Here is a 23,154-nt window from a genome sequence, read left to right on the forward strand (position 1 = left end):
CCCTTTGAGTATCTCTCTTTGCCGCTCATTCTTGAGCACAGTAATAATTGACGTCCATAATGGCTTTTATGGGCAGGGTAGCCTAAACATTGTGGTGAAAAGATGTAATAGAAATCCAGTACATAATGAGATATGGAGAATTGCATTGTTCTTCGAGAAGTTCTGAGTCTAAATATTGTTTGGTCATGAATCTGAACAGAAAGTCTCCCTCATTCTTCATAGTAGTGTCACAAGGTGAAGCTCTCAGAGACAATGTTCATTTGATAGGAAGTAAAATTATGTACATAGGCTTATGAGAGTGAGATAGGGCTATTGGCTTCTTGGGGCATTGAATTCATTTGAAACTACTTGGAAGGATTGAGTTACTCCCAGTTTATGAGGCCAAATTATTTCATATTGATTGAGCTGAGGCTCACAGCAGCTTAATACAGGTTAAGAAGCTTCGATCTTTGTGTGTGTGTGTGTGTGTGTGTGTGTGTGTGTGTGTGTGTGTGTGTGTGTGCCACATAGATATTTACTTAATCCACCCAGAGTTCAAGGTCATCCTGTGTAGACATTATCTCCCTTCCCTTTGTTTTCTCCCTGCCTCACCCCCCCCATTTACCTCTTTATAAATACCCTGTCTTCCACTTCCCAACAATAAAGAGATTAAAACAACACTTGAAATTGTTCACTGCTTCCTTTATTGTTCTTTAGTGAAAAGCCCAGCATAAAACCTCTACACACACCTAGTATTTGTAAAGCTTCGGCTGCCTATGGTACACAAATTGAATTAAGATTTCATAAAGGAGAAGGAAGTTTAACTACTCAGATTGGTATCTCCTCTGAAACTACCAAAATCAGAAAATACTATTTTATTCCACTGGCATTAAATGTAGATAATATATATAAAAACAATTCCCATAATCATAGTTCACATTTATATAATGCTTTAATGTTTGCAGAAAATTTTCCTTCCCATAGGTTGGTAGAATATGGAGGTCAGTATACAGCTGGAGAGGTACAAGGGTGGGAAAAATACGCACTGAACACTATTGGCCAATAGGGCTTCCATAGAGTTTCTAGAGTGCATGTGGATTCCAGGTGAGAAAAATGAGGCCTCAAGTTAGTTATTCTGGGGAGAACCCCAAGAGTGAAGGCTCTGCTCTGATGGAGGATCTAGGAGATTACTCTACTACCCTGTGCATTTGTTCTACGGAACCAAGGGCTTCAACTATTGGAAAATAAGAAATACAGCGACAAGTAGAGCCAAAAAGCTGAAGACTTTGGGTAGGTAGGAAAAAGTATCCGGAGGCTCTTGTACAACTCGAGTTTTTGTTGGCTTGATTGTCCGGTCCCACTGGGTCAGAATGGCATTCCTGGCTCCATCCCACTTCCCTGGGCCAGTCAGACGGTACTGGTATGGGGTAAGTGGGCCAAAGAAAACCTTAAAAGCCAGTAGTGGGTCCACCAGGAACAGAGATAACAAGTTAGGCTTTGCATCGATGAAGGACAACAGCTCATCTAGGTATATGGCAGCATCTTCTTGCAAAGGTAGATCAAAGTGTAAACCAAAACTTTGTGAAAAAAAGGAAAAGAAAAAAGTCATCTTATTACAGGTAAAACCGAAATTCTCTTCCTAAAATACAAAATCATATCCATGATTTGTCTTTCTTTCTAACATATGCTAATATGTCTCCTGGTCTCAAAATTCTTCTCCTATTCCTAACTATGAAGTGAACCCATTTTAAAAACACTACTTTGGAACTACTCCCCTAGGGCTGGACTGTTCCAGTTGGTAAGAGTCAAACTCTACCTAGCCAGCCCCAGAGCCAACCATGCTTCATCCTAGCTTTCTTTTCAATATCCTTTCTGCTAGTGCTGTAATCTCTCAACCAAACCTCCAGAAATCATGCCCTAGAGGAGATAGACCACTCAGCTGTGGAACAGCCACCCTGGGACCATGCTGTCCAGATGGTCATAATTCAGTATCTCTTGCTGGCCCCAGACCAAAGAATGATGTTAACTTCCTTAACATCACTCCTACAGTCATGTATTCTGAAATTCTAGGTCCATGGGAGTCAGTATGGTATAGGATAAAGGATATCTTTAAATTCAGGATGGCCTTGGTTAAAAGTTCTGCCTCTGACTGGCTATGTGTTCCTGGGAAAAATCACTTAACCTTTCACTTTTCTACACTGCTCTCTAAAACCGCAAGTTTCAGAGAAGGTGCTGACCTGCTTTGGTTGAGGGAATTTCCTAACCTTGGAGTTGTTTATGCCAATTAAATCACAGGTAAAGTCCCTATTCCTATTCTGAAGTCCTTAATTCTTTGACATGATAGATAGTGATGATCCAGTATCCTCATTGCCATGACATGTTGGTCCCCTCATTTCTTCTTTCACCTGCAACTCCTAATAAAGGTTGCCCTGGAACTCTTCCAAAATTCTTCAGGCTCCATTTTCCTTCTGGTTTAAATTCAGTACTTTTTGCTATCTGCAGTTAAGACAGCAATCATTGACCCTTAAGGGAAACAGTTCACTGTGATATGCAAGCAATTAAGGGACATAGCCTACCCAGTGGCTTTATTAGCTTTCCTTTTGTTAATGTCTTCTCTCATGGCCTCTGGTGATGGTAGTTTATTCAAGCCTACAAAATAAAATTAAAGATTTCCTTTAGGCATCTATTAGAACTCTGGGCAAACCATATGAAGTACCACAACTTATAATTGTGAGGCTGGCCACTGCTTTTCTTGCACCCAAGAAAGTGACAAAACCAATGGTTCAAGTTCCTAGACATTCAAACCTTCCGCAAAGGCAAGTTGTTGTTAAGTCACAAGACAATCCTTGTGACTTAGGCTTACCATGTCTTTGTGTGTATGATGTCAATGTAACCAGCAGAAAACTAAAATGTGACTCAACTGACCAGTTGTTTGGCCTTTATCATCAAATCTCGAAGTTAGAAAATACCTCATAAGCCAGGCAATCCAAACCATACCTAAATAAAGATCTCTGTAATACACTGGAATAACGGTTATCCTCCAATGAGAATGAACTTACTACTTTCCAAGGCAGCTCATTCTATTTGTGGATAGTTCTAATTGTTAGAATTTTTTTACCCTGAAATCAAGCATAAATGACTCCTTGTAACTTTCACCCATCATTCTTAGGTAAGTCTTCTGAGGTCAAGTCAGATATGTATATTTTTGTAAGTGTAAATGTTGTTACCATGTGTATTCCATGCCTCTTTTTGCTAGGCTACACTTCCCCAGTGCCTTTAAGAGACTCTTATATGGCAAGGTCTCAAGGTCTGAGCTACATCATTCTTATCATCCTGTTTGTGATGCTCTCCAGTTTATCAATTTTCTTGGTAAAATATGATGCCCAAAAGTAACCAGAACACATTAGATATGGTCTGCTCATGGCTGAGTACAGTTAGACAGTCACTACTCTTTTTTGTTTTTTTTTTTGGCAATAAGGGTTAAGTGACTTGCCTGGGGTCACACAGCTAGGTGTTTAGTCTGAGGTCACATTTGAACTCAGGTCCTCCTGACTTCAGGGCCAGCGCTCTATCTATTGTGCCACCCGGCTGCCCCAACAATCACTACTCTTGTTGTGGAAGTCATGCTTCCCTTAATGAAAGCTGGAATCACATGAACTTTGTTTTTGACTGCCTTATCACACTATTGACTCATATTAAGTTTCTAGCACGAAACCTGCCAGATCTTTCTCTTTCTACCTAAATTGCTTCAGGTTACATTTTCTTCATCTTGTATTTGTGAAGTTGATTTTTCAACCAAGTTGTAGGACTTTAAATTTCACTTAATTGAAGATTTACTTATTAGATTTGCCCAGTGTTCTAGCCTGTCAAGATGTTTTTGGTTCACAATCCAGTGTGCTGTCAGTCCCTTCTCACTTTTCTATCATTGGCACATTTGAGTATACCATCCATGCCTTCATCCAAGTCATTGAGAAAAATGATAGCAGGTGTCAAGGAGAGATCTCTGAGGGTACTAACTACATAAGCAACCTCTTCTGCTCTGACATTAACATCTTAATCAGTAGTTATAGACCTACCTATCTCCAATATTACTGTACCAAGTAACTAGGTTTACTAAAATAATTTCACTAAAATTACCATTTTGGTGTCTTACTTAGGCCCATTAATTTCACAAAAATAGCTAGGTTATGCATGCAGATAGAACAGCCTGTATTTTGTAGTCTCTACTTTCTTGGCATTCAGAGATATAATGTAAGTCATCATTACCCTGTGACTCAGTCAGTACTCATATAAATCCAGCTGTTTTTAAATCTGTCTGTTTTAAATGGGGACTGGTAAGTTATCAAGATTTCTAGTCTCTAAAATCAATCAGCCATCATTTCAACACAGACAAAGTTTGAAAACCACCCTGCCCTCCCACTATCTTTGATTTTTTTCCCTCTTGCTCTTTTGCTCACTTATGTTTTCCATCTACATACCCTTTAGGACTCTTGTGGCCCATCGGGCTTGTACTTCTGTTGTGCAAACCAAGGATGCTGTAGGCTTGATGAGACCAATGACAGCCAGGGTTGGTTTTTCTAGATGTGCAGGGAATATGTACTTATACAAAGATGCCTGATCATTTTCAACTTTCACTATTGACTCATCAAGGAAAGGAAAAGCAAAAGTATATCCTGTGGCAAAAACAATTATGTCAATGGGTTCTTCTTCTGGAGTATTCTTAAACACCACAGAGTTTTCCTTCACTGTCTCCACACTGGGTTTGATCAATACCTTCCCAGTAATTATGCATCCTGGAAGCTCACCATTCAGTACAGGTTCTCTTAGGAAAGTCCTAAATAAAAGCAGAGAAAGAAGAGGTTCACCAATGAATAATACGCCTCATTTATCCTCTGACCTCCCTCTGATCCTGCTTTTGGTTCTGGAATTCTCCCCTTTCAATGAATATGAGGTATCAGGTTTGAGAGAAGGAAGTTGTGTAGGGATGGATTTATAAATTTCTGATACTGACTTCCTCTTTGTAGACTACTGGCTGACCAACATTGAAACAGAGCGAGGACACCTAGGAGGTGGACCTTCAGGTTTCTGCCTACACTTCAGCACTCCTATGTTTTTTTCCAAATTTCAGTGATTCCTGATTAGTTCTATCTACCTTCTGACACTGTACCTTCTGAGAGTAACTGGAGATTTTTCCACAGCACAGCACTCTTCTTTTGAAATTCCACACAGATCTCTCTCACATACATATACATACATATATATATATATATATATATATTATATATATATATATATACACACACACACACATACATATACATATATATGTATGAATGTATGTATGTATGTGAATATATATAATCTCTCATATATGTATGTATACACACATATATACACATGCATGTACATTTGTATATATATATAATTATATTTGTATATAATATATGTATATGCATGTAACTTATTTTACATAGCACTCTCTTATATTTATCTTTCTATGCTCATGTATATGCATGTTTTCTACACTGATATAATGTAAGTCCCTTGAGTGTTGGGACTGTTTCTTTTTTATCTTCATATCGTCAGAAGCTTTATATCACCAATGCCTGTTATATAGTAGATGCATAATAAATGCCAGTTAATTTGTGTCTCTTCCTCTCTTCTTTTGTCAACCCTACCCACCCACTTCTTCTCCATTTTACCACCCCAGCAGATGAGACCTAGTAGATATAATTTTTCTCTCCTCAAATTACTCATGGAATTTTGCTTATCCTCTCCTATCTATTTATCTTATTCTGGTCCTCGTATCTGATTGTGTACATGCCCTCTATAAGACTTGAGAGGTTAATGTCACAGCTATCTTTGTTCCCACAGTACACATTAGGTCCTTATTATATGTTTGCTAAATTGAATTGAGTTTGTCTCATTGAGGGTCTATCTTGTGGCCATTAAAGAGACTGCAAATGGAAACTATAGGACGCAATTTCTACCTGCTAATGGAACAAAAGCCCACACATCTATCCTTTGCTGAAATTGAGTTTTGGATGTGGTTCTATACTCTGAGAAATTTATAGTCCCTCCTTTATGAGAGCACAAAATAGAAGCCAAGAAATTACCTGCTTTCTGGAACCAAACCATAGTTTGTATGATTAAACCAGCTATTCGCCTTTTTTCCGATTAACCAGTTTAGAACTGGAGTTGGGAAGCAATTTCTTAATGTGTTTTGAAATCGAGAAGTGAACACCATGTCCGAAGGATAGCCATGGTCAAAAACCCGATTTATCACCCATGCACCTCCAGTGGTGCTGAGCAAGACCTAGAAGCAAACAGATATATTGTTTAGCATTTATTTCATGTGGTTGCTGTAAAGTTCACATGGGTTAATATTTGTAAAGTTCTTTGTAAAAATTAAAGAACTATTTAAATGCCAGTTATTATTATAATTATCATTGAAAGCACTTTGTAAACCTTAAAGTGTCATATAAACATCATTTGTAGTTATCAAGTTAGAAGCACTGAATGCTCTGGCAGTCCCCAAATCTTCTTTCTTTGTCTCCCTTCAGTTTGCTAAAATAACTCAAATAACTTTATGGTTTATATTGTGCTTTAAGGTTTGCAAAGGGCTTTACAGACATTATCTCACTTGATCTTCACAACATCTCTGTACATATTATGTCCACTTCATAAATGGACAAATTGAGTCTTAAGGGGGCCAAATAACAGATAGTCATATAACATTTTAACTTTTTGCAAAGATTTGACAAACATTATCTCATTTGAGCCTTACAACAACTCAGTGGATGTATGCTATTATTTTTCCTGTTTAAGAATGAGAAAATTTGAGGCTGAGAGAGGTGAAAGGACTTCCTTGGGGTCACACAGCTAGTAATTCTCAGAGGTAGGATTTGAATCTTTGTCATTGTGACTCCAAGTGCTTGGTGATTGAAAAATTTTGGATGTCATTAACAAAAATAGGGATGTCATGATGAGGACCTTTCCCTGCCCCCACCTCTCTCTCTTCTTTCCTTTCTAGAGAAATAAAAAATTCAGAATTTATAGTGAAATTGACCAGTAATGAAGGGGAACTACATTTTTAAAAGGCCATTCAGCACATCAGCACATTTTATGTGACATTTTCATTACAATTAGTAGCCTCAAGGTCCATACCTTTTTAGCTACACGACTGGCATCCACAGCAATGTCTGTGCCAGAGTTGCCCATGCCAATCACAAGGACTCTCTTATCCTTGAACAGATCAGGATGCTTGTACTCCCGGCTGTGAAAGTACTGCCCTTTAAAGGTGTTGATACCTACAAGGGTAGGAAATGAGGGATTTGACAAGCTCTGTGAATAAAATCTGTCATTCAGGCAATTACATTGGTTTGGGGTGATACTATGCCTACTAGTATTTGAAGGTCCACCATGCACAAGAGGGATTATATCTGGTCTGTTTGGTCTGGGTGAAGATGAGGACTACTGACTAGAAGTTGCAAAGAGGAAACTTGATCTTGTAAAACTTCCTAACAGAGTTATCCATAAGGGGAATTAACTCTGGAAGTGGTGGAAATTCTTGCTTGGGAGTGCATTGGACTAGATGGCCATTAAGGTCTTTCCCAACTCTGACATTTTATGATACTATGAAATAATTGGCATCATAAAATTATCCCCTCATGAGCCCACTAGTTCATTAAGGCTGTAGAGTATAGTAATAAAATATGGTGTTTGCAGTCAGACTTAGATTTGAATCCTGGCTCAGATACTATTTGTGTGACCCTGTCAAGCCACTTAAGTATTTTTGGGTCTCAGTCTTCTCATCTGTGAAATGGTGGTATTAATATTTGCACCATTGTCTCCCTCACAGAGGTGTGGTATAAAAAAGTGCTTTCTTGCCTTAATGGTTTAAGAACTAGAAGGGGACTTAGTTTATCCAGTCCATATCCATCATCTAGTCCATTTTTCAGATGAGGAAAGCATATGCCAAAAGTCTTGTCCAAGGTCATAAAGGTAAGAAGTAGAGGAAGAATGAAAACCAGATCTTCTCTCCCCAGATCCATTGTTCTTTCTTATTTCTGATTAATAAAGCATTGTTTGTTGTTGTTCACTGATTTAAGCCATGTCTGACTCTTTGTGAGCCCATTTGGGGTTTTCTTGGCAAAGACAATGGAGTGGCTTGCCATTTCACTGCACTGTGCCCACTCAGCTACCTAGCTACCCCTTCAGTCCCTCTCTTTTACATTCTTCCTTATTCTCTCCTCTCTTAACCTGGAGCTGGGATTGTATTTGACTTCATGTCAGGGTAAGCCAACTGAGCCAAAGGAAGATAACCAAAGTCCATCCTATTTGCAGGAATGCTGTATGTCTGTGTCTTTAAACTTACTGTATCATAGACTCATGAAAAGACATTGGTGAAGTCTGTTGTCGGCAGCAAGGCTAAACAAAGTCCAGCAATTCTGATGTTGGTAGGTAGGTACAATAAGGGCAAGAATTTATAACAAAGGAACTAAAACAGAAGTCATTAGACCTACTTTTGTTCTTGAACCTGGGTTCATTTGCAGGGCAACCGGGAGCTTTTAGGGGAAGGGAGACTCATGGAAACTCATTACTCCATCCCTACATGGATCCTCTGTGGATGTATTGTGTAAAAATGGCTCGAGGCGATGCAGACCGAGGATTTGACTAGAGTTCAAAGGAATTTTCAAATAACAAATCAAATAGTTTATTGGGGTCAAGAATTTTGGGTGGTAGCTGGAGATATCAGAGAAAAGGAAAAACAAAAACACTCAATCCTAGGTTATAGGTTTTTGCTATGTTTTTTTTTTTACTACCTTTTGGGCTAGATGTGATTATCATACCCTTAGGGTTAAAAGGATTTTAGCCTTCTGAGGCACCTCAATTGAGAAAGAATATAGATAACCTGGAGGTTACCAGAAATACATAAGTAAATAGATGGGCAGAAGGATAGATAAATAAGCAGACAGATAGATAGGCAGATAGATAGATAAAGCGCTTAATAAATACTTACTGTGTCCCAGGAACTGTGGAGTACTGCATGTGTAAGTACAAACAGCAACAAAAAAAGACAGTCCCTATTCTTTAGGAAAATTCATTCTAAAGGGGTAAAATATTTTTTATCATACAATTGACAAAAATCAACACATACACATTTCCTTATCCAAATAAGCATGGAAAAAAGTACTGTTTATGAAAACATAAATCTCCATTACATACAGTTGGTTGGTTCAGTGGATAGAGTGCTGAACCTAGAGTCAGGAAGACCAGAGGTAAAATCTGGCCTCAAACATTTACTAACTTTGAGACTTTGGGCAAGTCACTTAACCTCCGTTTCTTCAATTGTAAAATGGGGATAATAATAGTGTCTATTACCTCCCTGGGTTGTTATGAAGCTCATATGTAATGATATTTATAAAGTGCTTTGCACAGTGCCTGGCACATAGGGAATGCTATTGCAATGTTACCTACTTATTGTTATTGGTTTAGTTAATCTCAAATTTGGCATATTGTTTCCTACATTGCCCTACTAGTCCGTGTCTCCTTTTGAATTTTCTTATTCTTTCTTCTGTTTATCAGTATGTTGTATGTAACATTGCCTCCCCAAGCTACTTTTAGTTTAATTTTTTTTTCAGCTGTCAGAAATGGGATTTGAACTCAGGTGTCAGTGGAAGTAGTAGGTTTATGGCTGAGGTCAGAGATCATCTGAAGCATTAAAGTATAAAGTGTTTTGTAATGTTATAGAAAAAAGAATTATTTTGTAAAATTTTGATTTACATGCAACTGTTCAGAAGCACATTCACCATGTTCAAAGAAGTCCACTTTTTTTAAACATATTTTCACATTAGTCATGTTGTAAAGAAGAATTAGAACCTATAGGAGGAACCACAAGAAAGAAGAAACAAAACAAAACAGAAGGAAAACAAAAAGAGCAAATAGTATGCTTTGATCTGCATTCAGACTCCATAGTTCTTTCTTTGGATGTGGATAGCACTTTCCATTGTGAGTCTTTTGGAGTTGTCTTAGATCCTTGCATTGCTGAGAAGAGCCAAGTCTATCAAAATCAGTCATCACACAGTGTGGCTGTTACTGTGTACAATGTTCTGGTTCTGCTCACTTCACTCAGCATCAGACCACGCAAGTCTTTCCAGGTTTTTCTGAAGTCTACCTGTTCATTTCTTATAGCACAATAGTATTCCATTACATTCATATACCACAACTTGTTCAGCCATTCCCCAATTGATGGGCATCCTCTCAATTTTGAATTCGTTGCCACCACAAAAAGAGCTGCTATAAATATTTTTGTACATGAAGATCCTTTTCCCATTTGTATGATCTCTCTGGGATATAGCCTTAGAAGTCCTATTGCTGGGTCAAAGGGTATGCACAGTTTTATAGCCTTTTGGGCATAGTTCCAAATTGCTCTCCAAAATGGTTAGATCAGTTCACAATTCCACCAACAATGCATTAGTGTTCCAATTTTCCCACGTCTTCTCCAACATTTATCATTTTCCTGTTTTGTCATGTTGGCCAATCTGATAGGTGTGATGTGGTCCCTCAGAGTTGTTTTGATTTGCATTTCTCTAATCAAAAGTGATTTAGAAAATTTTTTCATGTGACTATAGATAGCTTTAATGAAGTTCCTTTTTTTTTTTTTTGGGTTAAGTGATTTGCCCAGGTCACACAGCTAGTAAGTGTCAAGTGTCTGAGACTGGATTTGAACTCAGGTCCTCCTGGCTGCGGGGGCCGGTGCTGTATCCACTGTGCCACCTAGCTGCCCTTTTAAGTCCATTTTTAATGAATGTCATGCCTCTTTCTTCCATGCCTCAACTCATACAGTAATGCCAATATGCTGAATGTATTTATCACAGCAAAATGAATTTGAATTGTAAATTATGATCTTCATTGAACACATAAATTACTATCTTCTATTGCATAATGCTAGCCACTAGGGGCTCACAAAGATTTAAAAGACATTTTACTTCCAAAAGGAATGTATAATTTAGTAGAACAGATGAAACACTTGCAAAGGGCTCAGTTGATACGGTCCTGTACTTTCACTGCTTATGAAAGATATTGTAACACAATGGAAAACACAGTGGATTTCATGTCAGGGCTACATAGGTTCAAATTTCACTCATGCCCTCTCAAATTGTATGACCAAAGACAAGTCACTCAATCTCTCTTAATGTTGGTTTCCTCATCTATAAGTCATGTATAGCAATGACTGCTATGCTTACTGGAAAGGGAAGATCTGAGGATTGAATAAGATAATACCTTTGATCACTTTGCAAATCTCAAAGTGTTATCAGCATAGCCACATGGCATATAGATGGCGATGTGCTGCCCTGCCTGTTTCTGGATGATGACATGTGCTGGCTCAGCACTGTAGGACTTGAGTGCTTTGGGATAATGGAGCTATCTTCCCATTGGTTCCTTAGCTGCATGTTGGTGGCAAGGCAGGAGGCTACATTAATTTAATAAGGAGAGATATCTTTTAGCTTGCTCTTTTCCTTACTGTCACTGGAACAAATAGTTCTCTCTCATTAGGTTTCACAACAAGGGTTGGAGAGGAGTAACTTAGCCTTTCCCTTATGCTAGTAGAAAAAAAGTGCATTATAAGTACATAATAGCTAAAGTACAGGTAGGATCCCAAAGCCCAGACTGCTTCTTTTGTTTTGTGTTCTTTCAATGATCATAAGTGTTTGAGTAGTGATCTTGAGATAGACCCTCTAGCATCAGAGGCAGCTTTTTGACTTCCAGAGGTCAGATCTCCTGGGACTGTCAGGCAATGCTGGCTGCATTATAAGATATGATACCGCAAGCACAATATCCACTGCAGTGCTTCTCAGAGGAGATGACGAACATAGAAAGGAGAATGAGCTCAAGCCATGATTTGGATTGCCAGAAGACATGGGGAGAGACTACAGAGCTGAGAAGAAATGAAAATACTTATTCACAAGTTCTATAAAACGCTTTGTATTTTGTGGTTTAATTTCAAATTTTAGGAGAGTATAATGATAGCTATAAGTTACTGAATCCTTTTTTTTAAAGGTTCTGCCAATTCTTGCTAAAGAATCTTTGTATTTAGCATTTCTTTTGTGTGAAGGAGATAAATAGCTGTCCTATACCTGATCTAGAACACATAGTGAATACATTCTAGTACTTTCCTCCTCCCACTTTAAGCAAAACCTAGACATGAGCCAAACTGAAAGTTTAAGCAATTTTCCCCCTAAAGCCCCAGGATAAGGATATAAAGAGCTAAAAAATGAGAGGAAAAAAGAACTTGTCCTTTTTAGGTAATCATATTCCCCTAGAATTCAATCTGGATCATGTCCATCTAGCTCCAGAATGAGAGTCTCTTTAATAGAGAAAGAGACAATGCCTGGCCCCTTGGACCCAGATTATGACAGTAATTGTTAAACATAAACAGATGTCAGCTGTTACTCTTCCAAACTGGCAAGAAAATAGAATATAGAGAGTAAATTTATTGTTATGGTATTTACCATGGAGACTGAGACATTAATTCCAATCAGGGTCGATTTGGAGACTGCCTGAAACTCGATCTAAACCTACTGGCTTTCTGTAGCAGGCCCCTCATCCTGTATCAACATTAGGATAATAAGACATTGCTATTTAGTTTCAATTAGCTCAATGACATGGGGTGGTTATTTTGTCTTCTGGCTGAAATCAACTGGTGATATGGATGGCTTAGCTTGGTTTATTTAATGTCAAAGGTTAGTGGATCATGAAGCACCAAACGAAAAAGGAATAGTGAATGGAAAATAATTTTTGGAACTGTTGTTATGCAATCAAATATATTTCTGCTTTGTGGGAAACCAACTCTTCTGAGAAAAAGTGGTGAGCCAGCCAGATGCTCAGAGAAGGTCTGGAAAGAACTTGTCTAATCTTTTTGTGGTGGCTTAGAATTAGAAATCAAAGGGATGCCAATCAATTGGGGAACGGCTAAACAAGCTGTGGTATATGATTGTAATGGAACATTATTCTGCTATAAAAATGTCAAGCAGGATGATTTCAGAAAAACCTGGAAAGACTTACACGAACTGATGCAAAGTGAAGTGAACAGAACAAGAACATTGTACATGTTAATAGCAATATTGTTCAATGAAGAAGTGTGAATGACTTAGCTATTCTCAGCCATGCAATGATAGAAGAAAATCCCATAGTACTAATGCTGACTCATACTATGCCTCCAGAGAAAGAACTGATATCGTTTGAATACAATCTGAAGCATGAAAGTTTTTACTTTCTTTCATTCTTTTTATTTTATTCAAGTCTTCTTGCACAAAATGACATGGAAATGTTTTATATGATTGCACATGTATGACCTGTATCTGATTGCTTACTGTCTCAGGGAGTGGGGAGAGGAGAGACAGAACTTGGAAATCAAAACTTTAAAAAAACCCAAATATTAAAAAGAAAGATTTGTGTAACACGCCTTGTGGCTTTATCAAGGTTCTATTGTTATTTGGTAAAACTCACAGTCACAGGCAATTATAAATAAAGCCCATATATCAGTCCTTTAGAATGTATGATTAGATTCTAGAATATAGAGGTGGATGGTTCCTTGATTGATAATGAGTCCAAACTCATTTTACAGATGAGAAAACTGAGGCCCATAGAGATGAAATGACTTGTCCAGTGTCATATAAGATATTAACTAGAAGATTTGAGATTCAAACTCTAGTCCTCTTACTCCAAATTCAGTGCTCTTTCCTACATGGGGCTTCTACTTCAAGCAAGTCCAAATTCCAGTTTATTCAAAGCAACCAACATATGACTTTGGGTTTCATTTCCTTGTATAATTAGGATAATGATATCTGCCCTATCTACCTTGCATGGTGATAAAATGAATTAATGAATGAGGAGATTCCTAGAAAGAATGGCAATAATAAAGATATAAAATAAAACATTTATATAGTTCTTTAAGGTTTGCAAAGTGCTTTGATAAAAGTGACTTTTAAAACCATACATATGTACATCATGCCATTAAAACACAAACACCGAAGTGGGTGCCTATGCCTTCAAACCTGACCCTTTTGTGAACTGACTAATTTTCCTAAAAGTAAAGAATGACGCAAACACATATAATGTTCTAGACACTGTGCCATACAAATATTCATATTCACGGAAATATTTTTAACAGTTCCCTGAATTAGGGAAATATTCCTAGCAATATTTTTGTGATATTAAAAAGAAAAAAAATGGAGATGCCCAACAGAGGAGGAATGGCTGAAGTAACAGTGCTATTTGAATGTAATGGAATACTATTGCATCAAAAAATGAATTTAAGGAATTCAGAGATGTTAAGGAAGACTGTATCTCCCATGCTACCTGGCTCATAGTAGGCACCTAGAAAATACTTTTTGAATAAATGAACTTATTCAGATCAAAGAAAGCAGACATAAGGGATGAATATACAAAATGACCACAATAATACAAAGGAAAATAGCATTGAAAAACATCAGAATTCAGATGAATATAATGACCAATCTTGATCCCAGAGGACTGATGGTGGAATGTATTTCCTGCCTGGACATGGTCTGTTTCACATAACTGTTTCTCTTTTTAACATTTCTCTAACTTTTCTACCATGCCCTAGGAAATTCTGAGACTTCTTTGACTTTTCCACCATGCCTGCACATTAGGTACCTTCTTTGCCCTTCACTTCCCCCTTTTCAGACCCCTTTTATGTGTTGTCATCCACCTTTAGATTGTAAGTTCCCTGAGGGCAGGGACTGACTTTTTTCAAAACAAGCTTTGCTGTATGGTTGTAATGGGTCCTTGGCACTTAGTACAGTGTCTGGCACATTAACTGATTGATAAAGGAGGATTCTTGGGGAGAGAGGGTTATTGGGAAGGAATAGTTATTAATCAGTATGCTTATTAACCTCCTACTATATCCCATACACTGTGATAGGTTCTGAGGATACAGATAAAAATGAAACAGTCCCTCCTTTCAAGGACCTTGTATTCCTTCATGGGAGATAACATGTACATTTATAAGGCTATACAAGGTTTCTGAAAAAAAAATAAATACAAGGTAAATTTGGGGGAGATGATACTAGTGGCTAGGAGAAATCAGGAAAGGCCTCATGTAGAATACGATACTTGAACCAAACTTTGAAGGAAACTGCAGATTTTAAGAGGTAGAATTGAAGGGGTTTTTTTTTAGTCATCGGACAGAGTCAGTGCACAGATGCAGAGGTTAGAGATGGAGTGTCTTGAATGAATGTATAAAACATTTGTTAAATGTTTCCTATGTGAAAAGCAAGCACTGGGGATACAAATCTGAAAGCAAGATGGTCCTTCCTCTCAAGGAGCTCACGTTCTAATGGGGGAGAGACGATGTATATATATATATATATATATATGGAAGGTTTCACTTGCAAGTGAGTAAAATCAGTCTTGTGTGAGACAGGGTAAGAAAACCAGATTGATTGGACCATAGAACGTGTGAAAGGGAGTGATGTAGAATAAGGCTGGAAAAACTGATTGGAATCCTGTTGTGAAGAAGTTTAAATGACAATTAATTTTATCATAGAGGGAACAGGAAGCCACTGGGATTTATTGAATAGAGAAGTCATATAGTCAGCCAGTGATATGGAGGATGGAGATGCATCAGCAGGCTATTGTAGTAGGTTAGAGGAAAGGTGATGAGGATCTGAAAAGGTGATGGCTGGATGACTTGAGAGAAGGGCATAGATGCCAGAGATGTTGAGGAGGAATGAAAAGATCTGGCCCTTTATTGGATATATAGAGTGACGAAGAGTGGGATATTGAGGATGAGACAGATTGTGAACTTGGGTGACTTAAAGAAGTATGGAAGAAAGTTGGGTGATACAATGAGTTATATTTTGGACATTTTGAGTTAGGAATACCTACAGTAATCCATTTTGAAATGTTCAATAAGCGATTTGTGATGTGTGACTGGAACTGAGGAGAAAGAAATGCTAATAAAAGATATATACATCTATGAGTCATTTGAAAAGAAATGCTAATTAAGTCCCTGACAGTTGATGAGGTCACCATGAGACAGAGAATAAGAAGAAAACAGGGCCTGTGAAAGTACGTTGGGGGTACACTCACATTGTATATCACAGTGACTTTTTTTTCAAAAAATCCAAAACAAAGCCATATCAATAAGAAGAGTTTTTTTTTCAAATGGAAGTACTTCGAAGATAATACTATACCTGGTGTAGTATCTAGCGGCAAAAACGGGTCAGTGAGATAACCAGTACAGACCATGACAGCATCAAATATGGCTGACTCTTGCTTCCCTTCATGTTCAGTGATTACCTCCCACTGGCCAGAGGTGGAGAAATCAGGACATTTTTTCACATTGCAGACAATGGTCTAAAAAAGAGAAACCAGAGTATTCAAATATCATTGTTCCCCATCCCCTTCAAGAAGTCGTGATGTACAATCAACAAAAATATAGACCCAGCAATTGTAGATATAGTTAGGATATAGATATAGTGTAGATATTTTAGGAACCATAACTCTATCTGGATTAGACCCTAAGGCCATTCAGATAAAGACCATACATAGACAGGATTCTACATGTGGGTTATATAGCATGAAGACATATTTCCCTCCACAGGTTAATTGAAGAGTCTCCAGGGGATGAAGGAATCCTGCCAAGTAGCACTGATCTTTGCCAGTTTCTCAATCTCAAGCATAGAACTTGAGTCTGAGATAGGAAGCAACAAAAGAAGACATGTATAAAACTACTTTTCTGCCAATCAAACAATTAGTGACATACCTTGAATTGGATACATTTCAGAAGGTTGAACTTGTTTGCATGCATCTTGAGGTATTCCAAAAATCGGGCGTGTGGCAAAAAGTTTGGAAAATCCTCTGGGAAAGGAAAGTCTGAGAAACAGGACATCTCTTTGCTGCTGTTAGTAACAACAGATTTATAAAGGCTAGCTCTGCCCTCTTCAACATATTCCTGCAGAAACATCACAAAGGGGGAATTGTTATTATTCCCCAGAAATTAAAACTCTCAACAAGTCAATGTTCAAAATGACATGGGGAGAAATACAAACTTTTCAGTGGAATTTGCTTTCCTGTAACTGTGAGAGAAAAAGAAAGCATGGGGGAAGGGCCCTAGAGTCAGGAAGGAAGGTGTGGGTTCAAGTCCCACATCTGGCTTATACTCGTCTTTCTGATCCTGGACAAGTAATTTTACTTCACAATGCCTTAGGCAACTCTCTCACATCACAGAACTATTCTGCAGCAGAGGGAGCTTCCTCATTGAACTTCCCCATATTAATGAAATCACAGATTATGTTTAAGAAAAGAAAAGGGAAACCTATGTGAGAGAATGAAATGTAGAATTCCTGGGTAAGTCACTTGATCTCCCTCAACCTCAGTTTTCTTCTCTGTAAAATGGGGATAATAATAATATCTATCTCCACAGGGTTGTTGTCAGGATCAAACAAGATTAAGACAAATAAAGTGCTTTGTAGACCTTAGAGCACTACATAAATGCTAGCTGTTATTATTCTCTCCTAGTACCAATAGAATTCTCCCAGTGGGTAGATCTCAAATGTTACAGAACAATTATATAGACAGACAGAGAAAGGACCTTGGAGATTATCTGAGAGAAGGCTCTCATGTTATACATTGGGAAACTGAAGTCCAGAGAGGTAAAGTGACCAAGGTCACCTTGCCACAAAGTTGCCTTAGTCAGCATGCTTGATAGAGGAGTTAAGAAATATCACTTACTGTGAATTGCCATAGCCCTCCAATGTCACTGCTCCTTTCGAAGCAGGTGGGCTCCAGCCCCTCTTCTAAGCAGCTTTTGATGGAGGTGAGGCCGCTCACACCAGCTCCCACAATTGCAACTCGCTTGACCATGGTCTCTTGTGCCAGGCAAGGATCAAGAAGACTTTCTTCAGTTGTTCCTTCTGCTGGGACCTCTTGTCCTAGAATTGATCCTTACCATAAATAGAAATGCTCCACCCATCCCTGACTTTTCCAGAAAAGCAGGAAAAAGTCTTATGGAGATTAAAAGATTTAACCAGTTTGCTGTCTTTATATGTGTGTGAGAAAACCATGCCATGGACACTGGTTTAGTCCTATGATTTTCCATTTTCTGCTTTTTATTTGGTGCAGTGGCAATGTTATGGCAGTTCTGGAAGATAAGAGCTTTGGGGAACGACCATTTTGTTACAGAGTAAGCAGATAATCGAAAATTTTTTTTTGAAATTATCATATCATATCTTATCATACTTCAGGACTTATGATTTATTTGTTTTAGTTAAAACCTGTAAGTGAGGTGAATTTTAGTGTGTGTAAGGTGAATTTTTTGTTATTCTTTCTTAGCATTTTCTTCCCAGTATCCATAGCCATAGCAATCTCTACTTCTCAGGTGTGGTTAGGAATGCTGTTAAGAGTTGGAGCTCCCATTGTAAGCAAACTCCTTTTGAGAAGACTAAACTAGAATAAAGTAAGCTTATTTAACCCATTATTATGACTCCATTCCTGTCTTCCTGTGTGAATGGATCAAAAGAATGTGCTAGTGAGAGAGGTGCTAGAAGCCCTCCTGAGTCTCCTACCAAAGAAATGGCATATTGGTGTTTATTTGTCCAACACCGGGCGTAGTTGAGAGGATCTGTGCAGACAGACTGAAAGCAAGAAGGAAATATGGGGTTTAGTGGTTCTGGGATATGCACCTCAGGATGTCTTCCTGTGATTTTGTTATTTTTTGTAACTATGGTTCTATGGATTTCTCCCCAGGGATGGGAGGATGGATTATGGGCCCCTTCCTAGGCGTGGAAGGATGTGCCCCTTACCCCTAGAGGCTTTGAGAAAATTTGGGGGTATCCTTGATAAGAAGGGAGCTAGAAAGGCTGTGGGAGTTATAGGAATTCTGTGGGAGACCCCAAAGGAGTGAGAGAGTCAGTATGCAGTATGCAGAGAGTCAGATGCAACAGCATTCTGGACCAGTCCAGAGAGACCCTGGAGCAGTGGCAGAGGCAGCGGGCCTCTGAGCAGGCAACAGCAGCCTGAGAGGAAACAAGCGAGGTGCAGCAGTGGGGGCCCAGCGTGGAGCCCCGTGGAGATAACCTCTCCTTCCCCTTCCCTACTGCACCTGCACTCGTGAGGAGACGAGCCAGAGGTGACTGTGACTGTGATTGTGACTGTGACTGTAGGGTCTGGGAGATGAAAGCAGGCATTTCAGTTTCTTGTATGGTAGTCTGGCTAAAGTTAATCATTGTGAGAAAAAGTACAGCCAAGCTACTGTCAGTGGAAGCCCAGTTACAGAAGGTATGGACTGCTTTATCCCAGGAGTGGGAGGAAAAAGGGGCATGTGAGAAAGCCCAAGAAACATTAGAGACTGAGACCCAGATTCTTAGGGCTCAGATATTTGTTATTCCCTCTGCTCAAGAGCCAGAGTTATCAGATGAGCCGGAGAAGACTTGGATTTGTTATTGTGAAAGGTAAAAGTGCGTGGGAAAATTTCCTCTTAAGTTTCCCTGCACTAAAGGAGAAGCTTGTAATACAGGAAAGGGTTAATTAAAGCTAAGCAGCAGCTAGAGGTAGAGGGGGAAGCTTGACCTGAGACGTTTCTTTTGAACTTCTCAGAGCCAAGGCCGTGGCTGGAGTCAGAGCCAGACGAGAGTAGCCCCTTTCTCTGTGAAGGGGGAAGACAAGATGCCCAGAGCCCTGGCTGGAACAGCCCCACCCTGGGAGGTGAGGCCCCTGAGTGGGGGGTGGGGCAGAGGCCCTGGAAGTGTGCTGTGCCCAGAGCCCAGGTGGGCACCACTGCCCCTGTGCAGGAGGAGGGAGAGCTGTCCTGGAGTTGGGGTGGTGCGGGCCAGAGACAGAAGCGGGGGGCAGGAGATCCCGGAGCCTACTGTGTCTGGACCCAGGCAGAAGCAGGGAGCTGCTGAGAGGTGAAGCAGTCCCTCCCAATGTGAGGCAGGACCCGCCGCAGGAGCAGAGAGCCACAGAGCTAGGGTCTCAGCTCCGAATCTTTTCAGCAAGGTAGGAACACTGAGCATGCTTTCCTGCTACATCCCCCTGGGATGAGTTGGGACTCAGGGGTGGAGTTGTCTGTGGTGGGATGGGGGACGTGCTGTAACCCCTGGGGACCCACCCTGTTGGTTTTGTCACCCAGCTGCCCCCCAGACCTTGTGGCAGGGGCTGGAGCAGTACCAAGACTTGGACTTTCTGGCTTACTGAACTGTGAGCACGCCCGGGAATACCAGGTGGGAGCCTGCAACGGCAGAGTGCAAGCCCCAAGCAAGAGAAAGATGCACCCCCTAGAAGACTTTCAGGAAGAGGATTGGACTCTTTGCTTTGACTGAGGGGATTGTGGCCCAGAAATGAGCTGTGACCTAAGGGAGGAGTGTGCTGCATTTCTCTGCTGCCCTGGGGATGTGCTGTGTTAAAGGAAGACCTTGGTCCCCCAAAGAATGTATAAGGGAGGTATACTATGTTACATATTGTGTGCTAGGAAATGAAATATACTGTGCTATGTATTACATATTGAGTGCTATGTTCTGTTTTAGGCCTTGTGGCCACTCTGGTGACATGCTGTTTTTGCAAACCTGATGGTGCCCAACGTAATGTCTATGTTGCTGGAATCTATGTTGTTGTTATTTTAGCACGTTGTTGTTGTATATTGTTGCAGTTTATGTTGTTGTTATGTTGTTGTGGATTGTGGATGTTATGCTTTGGCTTCTTGGCTCGAGGACCCCTAAAAGTGTCACCTGTGTACACTGTAAGAGCCATATTGTTACCTGTGTAGATTGTAAGGCCAGAATCCTGGAGGAGTGGAGTGTAAGTAAGGTGAATTTTAGTGTGTGTAAAGTCGATTTTTTGTTATTCTTTCTTAGCGTTTTCTTCCCAGAATCCATAGCCATAACAATCTCCATTTCCCAGGTGTTAGATTTGAGTTCTTACGATGGTGGTTCAAAACAGTTTCTACTGTGCAGTCATAGAAGATACAGGGGTGAAGCAGTGTAAAATTGAGAGGCTATTGTTGGCAATGTATCTTCTTTGTCTGTTGCCCTATTAAGCAAGTGGGCACTGGTCAGTGAGTGGGAAACCCCTTAGGGGTGAATGTGCAGGCTGAATGCTATACGTGCCTTGATCAGCCCCCATCAAGGCTTGGGAGGGAGAATCTGTGTGTTTGCCTCAACTGGCTCCCATTGAGGCTTGAGGGGATTTAGGGGAGAGCACAAGTTGTGCTGGTCTCAACTGACCCCATCCAGACAGAGGGATAGTTGCTCCCCCTTTATGCCGGCCGCAGTGAGAAGGGTTGTTGGAGCTCCCATTATCAGCAAACTCCCTTTGAGAAGACTAGACTAGAATAAAGGAAGCTTATTTAACCCCTTATTATGATTCCATTCCTGTCTTCCTGTGTGACTGGATCAAAAGCGAACCCGCTAGTGAGAGAGGTACTAGAAGACCTCCTGTGTCTCCTACCTAAGAAATGGCATATTTACTAGTGTTTACTAGTCCAACAACACCCTTTGAGAAACTCCTTTTATCAAAACAAATATGAATAATTTCACAGTTTATGGTTTTGGAACATTGCCTAGGTCACTGAGAGCTTAAGCGATTTGCCCGCAGTTACACAGTCAGAATTTGGACCCAGGTTTTCTTGACTTTGAGGCTGGGCTTTCTATCCACTACACCATATTGTCTGTCATTGAAAGTATCATTATTCCCATTTCACAGGAAACTGGGGCTAAATTTATAGGAGTCTACGTGGCAGAGCCAAGATTTAAAATCAGATTTTTCCTAGCAAAATGGAAGGAGTCAGGAGTGTTCTGCTTTGTCCTAGACACTGCATAGAAATGGTAACAGGTAAATAGCCTGAAGCAAAATCCTAGTTTCTATTCTAGAGAGAAAATATAAGACAAAAGGAATGTGGGCTGAGAGTGATCTTGACTATCAGGAGGTTAGGAGGAGAAGACTTCTGATGCTACAATGAAAATAAGAAATCTTGACCATGGGGCACACGATTGGAACCTGAAGCATTAGCATAAAATGAAAATAGTGCCACCTATTGGTAAATTTTTGTTCGATGCCAAAAGGTGTCTTGGTAGCTCAACCAAATACAAAAAATTTGGAGGACAAAGTCCCAAGTCACTATCCTAGACCATGTTAGATTTGCTGATTGGAGGCTGTCAGGAAAACAAACCAACAAATAAAACTAAAATAGAAAAAACAGAACAGAACGAAACAAACCCTGAGCCTCTTTTTCAAAATATTTTCTATTTTCTCTGTGCAGGAAATCTAAGTTGTGGTTCTTTTATCCCATAATTTTAATGATTTCTCCAGCTGGGTCGTTCTCAATGTAGCCAGAAGATAATTGACTATCATTCCAAAACAGGATTTTCAAAATCCCTTATACTTAACTTGGAGCTACAAGCATGGAAGGGGTTTTTTTTTTTTGTATTTTTTCCCCCCAGGGTTACCAGGCAGGGAGAGAGTTCTTCTAGATGATTCTGCTGCTGAAAGCTCAACTGCTAAATAGGGACAACTCCTCTTCCATCCCACCACCAATGGGCCCACCCAAAGGCTCCAGAGCTCCAAGGGGAATACTTACTTTCTATGTTTCCTGCTCTTAGTTCCCAGCTGGCTTTGCCCCAGTCAGGTGGACAGGCTTTATTTCCTACTTAAAGATGTGGGAAACGGATTGTCCAGATACTGTGATCCAAGTTACTTACAAGGAGCCAACAGAGAAGGAAACAACAGCCTAGGAAGAAGTGATGTTGGCCTTGGTATCTAAATCTCATCTTCTTTCAGGCAATGAGGCAGAGTATATAAGTCTTTACGGGAGAGACATTGCCCTAGAGAAGTTGTTGGCTTAAATATTAACTTATTGATTCATTTATTCTAAGGGTAAAATTACAGAGAAACAATCTCTGATGACAATGTGCTCTCTTTTCTATAGGGCTTCAATTTAAGATTGTAGATTTAGAGATGGAAGGGACCTTTAAAGTCGGTTAGTACAACCCCTTCATTTTACAGGTATGAAGAAGGTCCAGAGATATGAAGTAACTTATGCTAACACACTTGTAACATTGGGGTTGCTCCCCTTGAATACTCACTGTAGTCTCAAGGATTTCTGTGTCTTCATTCACTCAAAACTATAACTTATCAGTCCTTCCCGATGTT

At 39.7% G+C, this 23,154-nt stretch overlaps 1 protein-coding gene across 1 annotated transcript; it reads right to left on the bottom strand.

Moving 5' to 3' along the window:
• Positions 1 to 660: 660 nt before the first annotated feature.
• On the bottom strand, positions 661 to 23,154 carry LOC110196967 (flavin-containing monooxygenase 1-like). The gene is made up of 9 exons (XM_020970483.2): positions 22,583 to 23,154; positions 17,743 to 17,942; positions 16,775 to 16,963; positions 16,203 to 16,365; positions 7,147 to 7,289; positions 6,096 to 6,295; positions 4,458 to 4,813; positions 2,556 to 2,628; positions 661 to 1,556 (listed from the first exon to the last, which is right to left on the bottom strand). The coding sequence occupies exons 2-9, from the start codon at positions 17,872 to 17,874 to the stop codon at positions 1,214 to 1,216; spliced, it is 1,599 nt and encodes a 532-aa protein (XP_020826142.1). The 5' UTR covers positions 17,875 to 17,942; positions 22,583 to 23,154; the 3' UTR covers positions 661 to 1,213.

This window comes from Phascolarctos cinereus, unplaced genomic scaffold (genome assembly GCF_003287225.1).
Source record: "Phascolarctos cinereus isolate Bilbo 61053 unplaced genomic scaffold, phaCin_HiC Scaffold_5;HRSCAF=322, whole genome shotgun sequence".
Classification (NCBI taxonomy): Eukaryota; Metazoa; Chordata; class Mammalia; order Diprotodontia; family Phascolarctidae; genus Phascolarctos; species Phascolarctos cinereus.